This window comes from Ursus arctos, unplaced genomic scaffold (assembly GCF_023065955.2).
Source record: "Ursus arctos isolate Adak ecotype North America unplaced genomic scaffold, UrsArc2.0 scaffold_14, whole genome shotgun sequence".
In the NCBI taxonomy this organism is placed as follows: domain Eukaryota; kingdom Metazoa; phylum Chordata; class Mammalia; order Carnivora; family Ursidae; genus Ursus; species Ursus arctos.
In genome coordinates, this window is record NW_026622808.1 from 27,522,249 (window position 1) to 27,534,263 (window position 12,015).

At 56.9% G+C, this 12,015-nt stretch overlaps 2 protein-coding genes across 2 annotated transcripts; both read left to right on the forward strand.

Moving 5' to 3' along the window:
- Positions 1–225: 225 nt before the first annotated feature.
- On the forward strand, positions 226–1,249 carry MRPL34 (mitochondrial ribosomal protein L34). Its single transcript, XM_026500475.3, has 2 exons — positions 226–331; positions 569–1,249. The coding sequence occupies exons 1-2, from the start codon at positions 285–287 to the stop codon at positions 780–782; spliced, it is 261 nt and encodes an 86-aa protein (XP_026356260.1). The 5' UTR covers positions 226–284; the 3' UTR covers positions 783–1,249.
- Positions 1,250–2,254: 1,005 nt separating this feature from the next.
- Positions 2,255–12,008, forward strand: DDA1 (DET1 and DDB1 associated 1). The gene is made up of 5 exons (XM_026500477.4): positions 2,255–2,393; positions 6,723–6,803; positions 7,040–7,091; positions 7,935–7,996; positions 9,247–12,008. The coding sequence occupies exons 1-5, from the start codon at positions 2,391–2,393 to the stop codon at positions 9,355–9,357; spliced, it is 309 nt and encodes a 102-aa protein (XP_026356262.1). The 5' UTR covers positions 2,255–2,390; the 3' UTR covers positions 9,358–12,008.
- The last annotated feature ends 7 nt before the right edge of the window (positions 12,009–12,015 follow it).

A 12,015-nucleotide genomic window follows, 5' to 3' on the forward strand; every position in this document is an offset into this window, starting at 1 on the left:
GCGGACCCCGGGACACAACGTCTTGTACGCACGCGCGTGCCAGAGAGGTGCCGTTCGCCTGCCGCCTTCTGGTCCACATGAGGAACTACACTCCCTTGCCAGTAAGGACTGGACGCTCCCGCAGATGAGACGCAAGCGCAGAACTACCACTCCAGGAGGACCCGGAGGCCATGTGGCCTCTGCGCTAGGAGAAACTACATTTCCCAGAAGGTTTTGTACCGCCCGGGCAGAGCCTATTCGCTTTGGAATAGCCGGCGTGGAGACGTCGCGACCGGCGGCTGGACATGGCTTTCTTGATCGGATCCGTAGGTCGCCAGTTGGGTCGCGTCAGGTGAGTCCTCACGGGGACCCTTCCCCAAATCTGGAAAGAAGGGCGGTGTCGGGGCTGGTGTCAACTGTTTACTGACAACAGGACTTGCCAACGCCTTGAGCCTTGATGGAGTGCTTCTTGCAACGGGGCTCCGTCCTGGCACGGATAAGGGAGCCGAGGCTCAGAGTGGTTGAGCGTCACGCCCAAGTCACAGAGCGCCCCCTCTGACCTTCCTCGCCATCTCTCTTACCCCCGCAGGTGGCTCCAGCCCCGCGCCTGGCTTGGGCTCCCCGACGCTTGGGGACTCCTCGCCACACAGCAGAACCGGGGAAAGGCGCGTGGAAATGAGTATCAGCCGAGCAACATCAAACGCAAACACAAACACGGCTGGATCCGGCGCCTGAGCACACCGTCCGGCATCCAGGTCATCCTTCGCCGCATGCACAAAGGCCGCAAGTCGCTGAGCCACTGAGGATCGCGAAGCGGCCGGCAGGACCCCCATTAGAGCATCTCTCTGTCCTGGGACCTCTCCTGCCGTTGTTTTTGTGGGGAGCCGGGACAACTCAGACATGAGCGCCCCTCAAGTTGTGGAATCGCCCCCGGGGGAGGAGTCTGGGGTTGGACTGAGAGTGGGAGTAGGAAGTCAGACCTTGCCTAGTCCCTTTCCACGCTATTGAATTGGGAAGAATTTCGAACATACGGCAGTAGTCTACAGTGAACCCTGTGTACTCAGTACACAGCTCTGACCACCAATTACCCACAACCCACCTTCCCCCTGTGTTATATGGCAGCAAATCTCAGGCATTGGGTTATTTTTTTTGTATTTCAGAATGCATCTCTCCAAGAAAAGGGCTCTTTAAAACATAATCACAAAACTTTTCACATCTAAAAAGTGGTTAACAATTCCTTAATATTGTCTAATAAATGTTCAAATTTCCATTTGTCTTATATATGTCATCATTTTTCACAGGTCTGGGAAGGCTGGTGGGGAGTTAAGGGTTTGAATCCTCCCGCTCCTTGGGGATGGGTTGTGTGACCTTGAGCAAGGCCTTAACTTTCTGAGGCTCATTTGGCTCCCACAAAATGAGGTGCTTCTTTCTCCTTTGCTGCGTTGTTGGAGTACTACTACTCAGTAGCTTCCACTTAGTACTATGGGGTACTTTCTATGTACTGGGTGCCGGGTCCTTGTCTGGTGGGCAAGGGAGGGGCACTTGGTTTGTACCCAGGCAGTTTGGAGAGAGCGGAGTCAGGTCTGAGAGGAGGATCATAAGGGCTGTGGGAGCCCGGAGGAAATTTCGCCTGGCTTGGACTTGGGAAGAATGTAGTCCAAGAAGTCTTCCTAAAAGACGTAGCAGGGCCTGAGAGGGCCCAAAGGGGAAAAGGATTAGACCCAGGGGTCAGGATAAAAGGTAGGTGAAAGAAGCCAGAGGTTCTCAAAATTCGGGGCCAAGCGGATGAGACTGGATCCTTGGGGGACTGGGGAGCCACGGGGCATCTATCTGAACAAGAGAATCTGAGCTGTCATTTCCAAGATAGGAAGCAGCAAGAGCAGAGCAGTTTAGATATGCCGAAACCTAAGGTTAGGACCCTGGCGGGGATGCTGGAGGTGTTACGGTAGGTCCCTCTCTTCCGGGGTTGCTGTGGACACTCCATGAGACACCATATTAAAAAGTGAAGTAAACACTAGAAAAAGGAGAGACCTGAAAAACCTCCCGGAGTTGTGGACTACAAGTCCCAAGAGGCTTCGAGGTTACGGCCTCCACCCACTTCCGGATTTTGCTGCCTTCGCTTCCAATTCCCGGGCGGGGTTTTGCTTCTTCAACCGAACTTGACCACGAAGGGAGGAGGAGTGGTGGCCAATGGACGCGTAATTTAGCGGGGTCTGGCCAATGGGAGCGCACAGAGGCTGCTATTCTGGGGCGGGGCTAGAGGATAGGCCAATGAGCGAAGGGCGGCGGCGCCATCAGTGTGGGCTGTGCCGTGGCTGGAAGTTACTGTGCGGCGGCGGCTAAGAAGGCGGCTGTGGTGGCGGCGGCGGCGGCTGAGGCGGTGGCTGAGGCAGCGACGGAGGAAACAGAAGATGGTGAGAGAGGCTGCCGGGCCCCTACTCCCCCTCCGTTCAACAAAATGGCGCCGCGGGCCCACCCACCTCTAGTAATCCCTGAAGCCCCTCACCTCCCTGCCCGGCCCCCTCAGGCCCCGCCCCGCCCCTCGTTCTGCCCCATAACCTTCAACCTCGGGACCCTGCTGTGAGCTTCCTGCTGACCCCGCCCCGGCTCCTTCTCTCCGACCCCTGACCCCATCTAGGCTTCCAGGCCCTGACAACTCATTCATTTCCGGGTCGCTGCTCCCCCGGAAATGGGTGGGGGTGGGGGTGGGGTCCCCCGAGACCCCCATTTCAGGCCTCGTCCTCGGCTTGCCCGGCCTGGGTCTCGCCAGTTTAGGAGGGTTTGGGAGCCCGGCCTGGGGATTGGGGCGGGGGAGGGGGCTTGACATCGTGACATGTGGGGCTTTGTCGCCAAAGGAAGTGCGACATCACAGAATGCCCAGGTCCCCCAGAGACCTGATCCCATCCCCAGCATTTTGGGCCCGGACCTGCCCCTAGGACGGAGCAACTTCATCTCTCCGATCCCCAGCCCTCTTCCTTGTTAAATGGAGGTAGCAGTAGTCCAGACCTGATGGGTTGTAGCAATTCAGAGAACTGATGTCATGAAGGGCTTAGGACAGTGAACGTTCAACAGATGAGCTGGGGGACTTGGGGCTGGTGGCATCCTTTCCCAGCTGGCTTCTCATCTTTAAGTGGGAATAATGCCAGCTGGTTGGGCCACTTGTCCTGGGATTTGGCTATAATGGTTCTTTGGGGTTCTGTTCCCGACCCTGTAAAGTGGGATGGTGACTTGGCATCAGAGTTGTGCTCAAGGCCCCCCCATCCCCCACTATTTGGCATCCCCAGGACTGACGCGGGTGATGCAAGCTTTTGTCAGGGCAAGTCAAAACCCCATTGTCGCTGGGCCCAGGTTCCCAGCTCACAACGCATAGCTCATGGAATTTGGTCGGGGATAGGCAAAAGGAGGAGGAGATGGGAAAGTGGGTTCTTAGCATGTGGGTTCCTAAACCTGGGTGTTGTCCTTGATTCATTGCTGCAACATCATCCCCAATGTCCCATCCATAAGAAGTTCTTATGGCTTTGCCTCTAGAATGCATCGTGAATTCATCCACAGTTACCTACCCTGGTCCAGGCACTGCTGCCTCCTGCCTGGATGCTTTTCTCAGCCACCTCCCTGGTCTCCTTACCTCCATCCTGCCCTATTGGTGGTCTGTAATTCACCCAGAACCAGAGGGAGCTTGTAATTTAAAATATAAATCTCATTATACCACTTTCTAGCATATAAGATACTCCAGGGGCTTTTTGTAACCCAGATGAAACCCCAGCTTCCCCAAGGCCCCCAAGGCCCCTGTCCACCTCTGTGACCTCATCTCTACCCGCTTCATTCCTCCCTCTGCAAGCTCCAGCCATACTGGCCTTGTTTTCATGTCCTCACACTCGTAAGTCCCTTCCACCCCAGGGCCTTTGCACCTGCTGCTCCTTCTGCCTGGAATGTTCTTCCTGTGAACGTCACCTCCTCAGAGCAGCCCTTCCTGACTTCAGGAGGCCCTTTGTCTCACCTCTCTTGGCACACCTTTTCTTTTCATCTCCCTTTGCATGGGTCACTTGTGCGCTCCCTGCACAGGGATGGCACACACATGTTCAATGAGTGTTTGCTGAGGCAGTGGACAGCATCTGGGCCGAACTGTGGCTAGGATTTGTCTGGCTGGAGTGAGGATTTTTCCCCTGTGTCTGAGGCCTTGTTTTTCTGCTTAGCTGACAGGAAATACTGGTCATACCGTCTTCATTCATTTATTCAGCACAAACACATTGATGTTAACAGCTGGCCTTCAAGGGAGCTCTGTGAGAAGCTCATTCTAGGCTGGGAGGTCCCTTTCCCTAGGTCACACAGCCAGTGAGGGGCCCAGCCAGGATTGAGTGTAGCTGTGGGGCTCCCGCACCTCTCACCTCTCTGCCACCTGGCTCCATGTGAGCCCTGCCAGGGGTCCAGGATTGACACAGCCCTGCCCTGCCCTCTGCTCTCAGGGAGGAGCCAGTCTAGCAAGGGGGGTGGATGTGTAAACAGATGACCTCGCTGGGGTGTGATCTTGGCTCTGGCAGAGGCTTCCAAGGTGTGGAGAGAGGAAAGAGGCAGAGGGGGATTTTGAGCTGGGTGGAGAGGTTGGTAGGTGTTGGTAGGGAGAAAGGAGGGGCATTCTGGGAGGATGGCACAGCAGCAGCAGAGACGGAGGGGGTTTGTGGCAGGAGGACAGCATGGGCCAAGTCAAGCCAGGCCTGTGGAGGGGTTTGAGCAGGGATAGGAGCCCCTCCTCGCCCTTCAGGTCTCCGTGCCTGCATCGTTGCCTCTGGGCAGCCCTTCCTGATCCTCCAAATCAGCCACATCTTTCCCCAGTGCTGTCCTGGGTCTCACACGTCACCTCACAGCACCCTGTCTTCATGGTCACTCTGCATTCACTGCACAGCTCTTGAATCACACCTGTGTCCTTGCGTACGGGATGCTTCCCGGCACCAAGAGCAGCCCCGTTGTGGCTTACCGCAGTGCCCTGGTGCCGGGCCTGTCACATAGTAGGAGCCTGAAGAAAGCCTCGCTGGATGGATGAAGCTGGGCCCGTCGTCTGGGGTGGAGTTGGGGCAGGGGTCCTGGGATGGAGGAGGCAAGTTTGAGGGGCTTGGAGCTGGCTCTAGGGTAGTAGGTCACCCAGATGTGAGGGCCACTTCCTGGGTGGAAGTGGGAGGCCTATCCACATTCCAGATTCCGTTGCTGGTCCATACTGCCAAGGTCTTGGTAGGGCCCTGTAAAAGAAGGGCTGGGCCCCACAGAGGTGAGGACATCTGTTCCCACCTGCCCTAGAGGGTGGTGAAGGATACCTGAAGGGCCACTTTCTGAGGTTGCTTAGCTTGGGCTCAGGTATGGGGTGGGTGTCCCAAAGCAGGGTTAATGTAGCCTGCAGGGCCTCTGGGCCCTGGGTTTTCAGGCAGGGAAACTGAGGCACTGGCATGGCATGTAACACAAAGAGCTTGGCCTCTGAGGTTGGGTGAACCTGGGTTCAATCTGCTTCCTAGTTTTCTTGTTGGGGCTGGATGATCTCAGACAAGTACCATGTGACCTTTCTGCCTCAATTTTCTCATCTTTATTATGAGGTGACTCCAGCTACTGGTGGGCCATGTGGGGAACCCCTCCCCAGCTGCCCCATTCCAGGCCTGATGACAGCATTGCCCTCCTGTTCTGCTGAGAAGTCACTCCCTACCCCAAGCTCTCAGCCATCATCCCTCCCTGAGCATCCCTCAGGCTCTCGTGCCTCAGTTTCCAGAGGTGGACATAGCTCTCACTGGCCTTTCTTGCCCCCATCTTATGACTGAGAGTCACCTTCTTCCCAGAGTCAGGGCCTTACCCCTCCAGAAACCTTGCCCTTTCTTGTCCAGCTCATGCTCGAGTGTCAGGAAAAAAGGACTTTTGACGAGTCAGGGCTGTGAATGAATTCTGTTGCTGGCTCCTGGCAGCGGCATGGGCCTGCAAAATCCGGCCCTCCCTGTGAGGGGCAAGGCTCTGTACTGTGGACAGGGCATTCTCCCTCGCAGAGCAGCCTCCGCATCAGTGGGCCCCAAGAGCAGCCCCTGAGCTGACCCCCGTTTACAGACCCGTTTGCTTTCGTCCACACAGCATTTTCTAAAAAGCTCAGCCAACTTGAAAAACCTGGCAATGGCACATTAAAACTTGGATTTCTGAGTTTTCTTAGAACTTGGGAGCTCAGTTGCCCCTGGGCTCCGGTTTTTGTAGAGCGGCAGCCTGTGTCCCGGCCACCCTCTCCCCTTCACCCAGGCCCCTGCTCCCTCACCCCTGTTTATTGTCACTGTGGTCCACAGGGTTTTTGGGGTAGATGAGTCCTTCCCCATGCCAGGTCTCTATCAAGGTAGATAAATGGAAATGAGACCAGGAGTTTAATATTCAGCAAGCGTAGAAGTCAGGTCTGGGCCCGGGTCTGACTTCCCACCCTGCTGCTTCCTCCTGACTTTAACCAAACGGCCTGTCCTCATTGAGCCTCAGTTGTCCCACTTTTTGCCTGGTTACAGGGCTGTTGGGAGGACTCCAAAAGAGAACGCTCACTTCTCCCAGGGCTAGTTACTTTTTCCTGGCCATCCCAGTGTGCACATCAGGTAGCCAGCTTATGGGTGCGTTCTGGAAAACTTAACAGAAGAACACAAAAGACGGAAACTGGAAGTCACCCAGAAGCCCAGTCTTACGGGAACTCCAGGGGCGACCCGGCCTGCTGCCTGGTCTCACTTACCATCTTCCCTGTCTTCTAGGCAGATTTTTTGAAAGGACTGCCTGTCTACAACAAAAGCAATTTTAGTCGATTTCATGCTGACTCTGTGTGCAAGGCTTCGGTGAGTGCGTGCTCTGGGCCCTGGACGTGGTCGGGGAGCTGCCAGTGGGAAGGGGGTGATGTGTGCATTCCTCGGGGTCTCGCCAGGAACAGAGGCTGGTCTTTAAGCCCGGCCCCACCCGACATCTTCACACGTTGTTCTATCTTCGTTGGAGGGTGGGTGCCCAATTGAGGGGTGAGGGGGCCCCTGTCAGCCTACCAGCTCTCCTAACCCATGTCTTCCCACCTCTCCTACAGAACCGACGTCCCTCAGTCTACCTGCCCACGCGGGAGTACCCATCCGAACAGAGTGAGTGGCCTCTGTCAGTCTGTCTCAACCTGGCTGCTGAAGGGAAGGGCCACAGGCCAGTGTAGGTAGTGACCCGTGGGATGCCAGTCAGCTGCCAGCCCGTAGGAGTAGAGGGAAGCCTGGCTTGCTGTGGGGCCCTCCTAATCTCCACATGCTGGCATCCACATCCAGCTTCAAGGGGGTCCTCATTAGCCCTCATTTGCTGCTCCCCAGCCCTCTCCCCTTCAGCTCCCATAAGTTTGGGTGACCCCGGCCAGCACCGTGTCACAGACCCCGAGATGACTGTTCTGTGGGAGGGGATCTGGCCCAGCCTCGGGGAGGCAGCTCAGGGAGGGGGGGCCACCAGGAAGAGGGGCCTGCAGAGAAGGGCACAGAGCCTGCGGAGCAGGAGGACCCCGGCGTTACTGCGGTTGCGGTGTTTTATTTTAATTGTGACGAAGAAGCTACCTGGACCTTGCATGGTGGGTTCTGTGGTCCCTGGGGCACAGCTGTGTAGATCTGTGTTCCTGGTCTGCCTGGACCTGTGTGCTGGGGCTCATTCCCCTGCCCCAGGGGGGACTCCCACATGTGGCAGAAGGTTCGGTCTCTCCCAAGAAAGCGGGGGCCCAGGTGGAGCAGCAAGCTTGGGCCCTGGTAGTAGCTGTGTATTTGGGAGCAAAAACACTAGGCTTCCCGAAATCCCCTGTGCTCGGAGTGCAGACTGGCAGCCCCGGCTAGGCCACGCAGGGCAGAGACGGGCGGGAAACCAGGGAGGGGTGAGCGCCTGTCCTGGGAGGGGCACTGCAGGTCGAGGTGGGGGCTGGGTCACCTCTGCCTGCAACTTTCTCTGCTTTTTCTCCTCAGTCATTGTGACAGAAAAGACAAACATCCTTTTGCGCTACCTACATCAGCAATGGGACAAAAAGGTAAGGCACGTACGGCTGAGGTGCTAGAACTCGTGGGGACTGTGGTGGCCAGCAGGGGGGCGCCAAGTGTGGAGGACACAGGTGGCTGGGAGACCAGGTGTTTGACGGCTGAATCCGAGTTTGCCAGGCCACGGAGGCGGGGGAAGAGGATTTCAGAGGAGTGCACGGCAGTGTGGAGGCCATAGGGTTCTGGTGCTCAGGGATGGGCCAGGGCTTGTCAGGCGGCACCAAGGCCCGGATAGCACAGAGGCCTGGCTCCCCACAGCCTCCGGCGGCAGATAGACCTCATGTTATTACCTAGAGTCTTTGTTCGATGTTGAAATGTATACATGGTGACAATTCTAGGGGATACAGATGGGTATAGTTGCAGTGAAAAGCCGCCCCCCATCCCCCCTCCGAGGCTGCCTTTCTGACAGAGGACATTTTTTCATTTCCTTCTTTCTTTCTTTTCCTTCCTTCCTTCCTTTCTTTCTTTCTTTCTTTCTTTCTTTCTTTCTTTCTTTCTTTCTTTCTTTCTTTCTTCTAGATTTTATTTGAGAGAGAGAGCACAAGTGGGGGGCAGGGCAGAGGGAGAGAGAGAAGCAGACTCCCCGCTGAGCAGGGAGCCTGATGTAGGACTTGATCCCAGGACCCTAGGATCATGACCTGAGCTGAAGGCAGATGCTTCACTGACTGAGCCACCCAGGCGCCCGCGTTTTTTCTTTTTCTTGAATGCAGATGTGCATGTGTTCTGTATCATAGTTTGGGGGGGGGTTGCCTCACACTGAACATCAGACAGTGATCTGCTATGGGCCAGGCTGGAGGGGGACCCCATGATGAAGTGACTGCTTAGAAAATCTAAAGCTGCTGAGCCCACTGTGTCCTCCTGCCCACCCCACAGACCTTGCTTCCCACCAGGGGGGAAAGGAGAGTTTCCCGCACAGGCCCACTTTCCTCTTTTGTGGCAATGCATGTCTCCCCTGGGTGGCTCCTGAGTGCTTTTTGCCCCCCACCCCACCCCCCAGGCTAGTCAGCCTGCTTCTCCACCCATTCTGGACGGTGTATGGGTTGTTGGCCAGCGGTGGGGACTCCTCACAGTGCCCAGGAAATGCCTGGCAGTCCCAGGCCAGCGGCCCTGAAGACTGGCTGAGCCAGGAAGGTCTGGTCGGGGGGGGTGCTGGCTTGAGTGCCCCGCTCCAGGACCAGCAACAGGATTTCAGGGGCTCACCTAAGTGAAGATTTACACCCCGCCTCCTTCCTTTTCCTCACAGAATGCTGCCAAGAAGAGAGACCAGGAGCAAGTGGACCTTGAGGGTGAGAGCTCGGCACCCCCCCGCAAGGTCGCACGGACCGACAGCCCGGACATGCACGAGGACACTTAAGACTCTCACTCCCCAACAGGCGCCTCCTGTCTTGTCTGCTCCTCGCCCACCCGCCTTGTGTAAGCGCCCCCCGCCCTGCCCCCCACCGGCCCACCCACACCTGACCATCCATACCACTTCCAACCTCATAGGAGCCGATGTATTTATTTTCCTTGAGTTTTTATTTATGCTGTAAAATGTACCAAGCGATGGTTAAAGGGGACGTCAGACCCAGTAGTGTGATGTTGGTAGATGCTTTTTAAAAAACAACATTGTTATTCACAACCCTCCCCCAGGCCCCCCTTTTGCCCTCCACCCCCTCCACCCCAGTTCTCCTCCGGAAAAAACAGAGCGTGTCTGCAAGGGTCTAGAGCCGGGGCCCTGCTGTAGCCCGACAGAATGGGTGGGAGCCCTTCTCCCTGCTCCTACTCTCCAGTCCGGGCCTTAAAGACTTGGCTGGGACCTATTCCGTGCCCAGGCTTTGCCCTGAATATGTGCCAGGGGGAGAAGTCGGCATTTCCGGATCTTTCTCTTAAGTCATTTTATCATGGACTAGTGCGTGCTCCGTGTCCACCCCAATAAAAGGATCTTTCCTACTCGACCTCGCGTCTTTGCTCCGTGTGCCTCAGCCCCAGAGGACGGAGCCACTGAGAATCGTCTCGTCATCACCAAGAGGAGCCAAGAAGGGCCCCTACGTGCCAGGGCCCCGGGACCCACTGGATTCTCTCATGGGCCTGCTGTGGCCACCTCGCTCAGAGCCAAGACCTACCCGGACCCACTCCCATGCCTCACCTGTCAAGGTGTCCCGGAGGACCAGCACACCCCTGAGAGATGGTCCATGTCACCAAGGACATAACTGGTCAGCCCCACGCCCTGGATGCCTTGGGTCAGGGTGGCATGCCCGCCAGCCATCGTGGAGACAGCCCAGGTGGCCCGGCCTCAAGTGCCCCTGGTTCAAAAACGAGGCACATGGAGCTGCGAGAAACACCCAGCCCGGGGGCTGTTGGTCAGCAGGTTACACAGCCAATCGTGGGCTGTCAGCGTGGCTGGGTTTGGGCCTGAGCTTGGAAACGTGGGGGTCATTCAGGCTCCAGGCAGAAGGTTTGAGGCTTCAGACGCTGGGCTTGGAGCCAGGGGGAACACTGCTTCTCCCCCTGCACCCAGCCCCAAGTGGGGGGCCATGGTCTGGGAGCTGAGTGCTGTGGCTTTGGGGGAAGTGGGGGTGTTGAGCCAGGCCTTCAGGGGTGCCAACCCCAGATTATCACTGTGGAGCTCCCTGCCTGAGCCAGATCACTCCAGCCTGGGCCACCCAGCGCTTCCTAGGATAGAAGGTTCTGGGGTTCACCACCTAACTGTGCCGTGGGGCCAAGGGGCTTTTCCTCCCAGCTGTCAGTGGCATTTACACCTGTGTTGAGTCCCTGTGGTCACAAGGCAGGTGCTCACGAAATACAAGCTGACTTCGGTGGTGCTGTGGTGGCCTGAGTCCCCAGAGGCTCTCAGACACCTTGGAATCCCTAGTCCCAGGGCTTGGTCTGACCCTAGGCAGGCACGTGGTGTCTATTAGTAAGCACCCTTCAGCTTCAAAGGCCACAGGACAGTGGGAACGGGGAGCAGGTGGCACCCCTGCCCTCACCTCTCTGGCTCTGGTTTCCCCTTGAGGGACTGGGTTCATCTGTCAGTGTCATCCATGGCCAGGGCCCACCAAGGTCTCCAAGTGCAGGCTCCTCAGCCAGCCTTTGCCCACCTCTCCTGCCTTTGGGACCACCCCCTTACTCCTCTGCTCCTTCAGACACCAAACTCGGCCTTCCCACACCTCTGTGCCTTTGCACAGGCTGCTCTCCTGCCTCCAGTGAACCCTGGTTTCTCTTTCACAGCCCTCCAAAGTGCCCCTTCCTTACACTGGCTCCGCTGGGCTCCCCCAGCCATGGGGCAGGGCCCATCAGGCTCTGAGCCTTTGGCTGTGGACACGCTTGAGAGTGGGAGGGGCCGTGTCCCATTCCTGACCACACAGCGAAGAGTCCCAACAACTCGGGTCTGACAGCGGTCCCACAGCGGGGCGTCCTGGCCACTCCCCAATGCCATCCCCGAAAGTGCCATCCCCTCAACATCCAGACTCTGGTGCCAGGTGCCTTCTGATTTTCATACCCCAAGTTCTTTCTACCACATGTGGCTCTTCAGGTGGCAGCCTGGGGGGGCAGTTATGCCAGAAAGTGAGGCCAAGAGGACTGTGTCACATCCGTCACCCTGCAGGGCCAAGGCCAACTCAGGACCCAGGTCTGGCACCCAAACTGCTGAGTCTTTTCAACACTTTGAGATTTCTTACTTTGTCTAGGAGGCTGAAGCCAGGGCCTGAAGCTCTGCAGCTCCTCCCAGGGGCCCCAGGCCTGGAGTTGGCCCCCAAATCTGGGCCGACTCAGAGTTGGTGCAGTCTGGAGTTTTCCATCTGTGGCCTCAAGACCCAGTTCTTAGGAGGAGGCCCCCAAGGGTCACAGGATGGGAGGGGCACCCACCCTAGGCCTGCTAGGTCCCCCCAAAGCCAGGACCAACTACAAGTCACTGGGCCCCCTGATCCCCCTTCCACTGCTCTGTCCTCGGGCACTGTTGAAATATACTTTTTATTGCATTTCTGCCGTTTTACAAAAATATGACAAAATAAATTAAAAACAAATAAATAATCGC

Bases quoted from the DNA above. Each gene is read 5' to 3' on its own strand.
- MRPL34 (XM_026500475.3), top strand. From the start codon at position 285: ATGGCTTTCTTGATCGGATCCGTAGGTCGCCAGTTGGGTCGCGTCAG. The intron at 332-568 runs GTGAGTCCTCAC...TTACCCCCGCAG, and splicing joins CGCCAGTTGGGTCGCGTCAG to GTGGCTCCAGCCCCGCGCCT.
- DDA1 (XM_026500477.4), top strand. The intron at 6,804-7,039 runs GTGAGTGCGTGC...CCTCTCCTACAG, and splicing joins ACTCTGTGTGCAAGGCTTCG to AACCGACGTCCCTCAGTCTA. The intron at 7,092-7,934 runs GTGAGTGGCCTC...TTTTCTCCTCAG, and splicing joins GGAGTACCCATCCGAACAGA to TCATTGTGACAGAAAAGACA.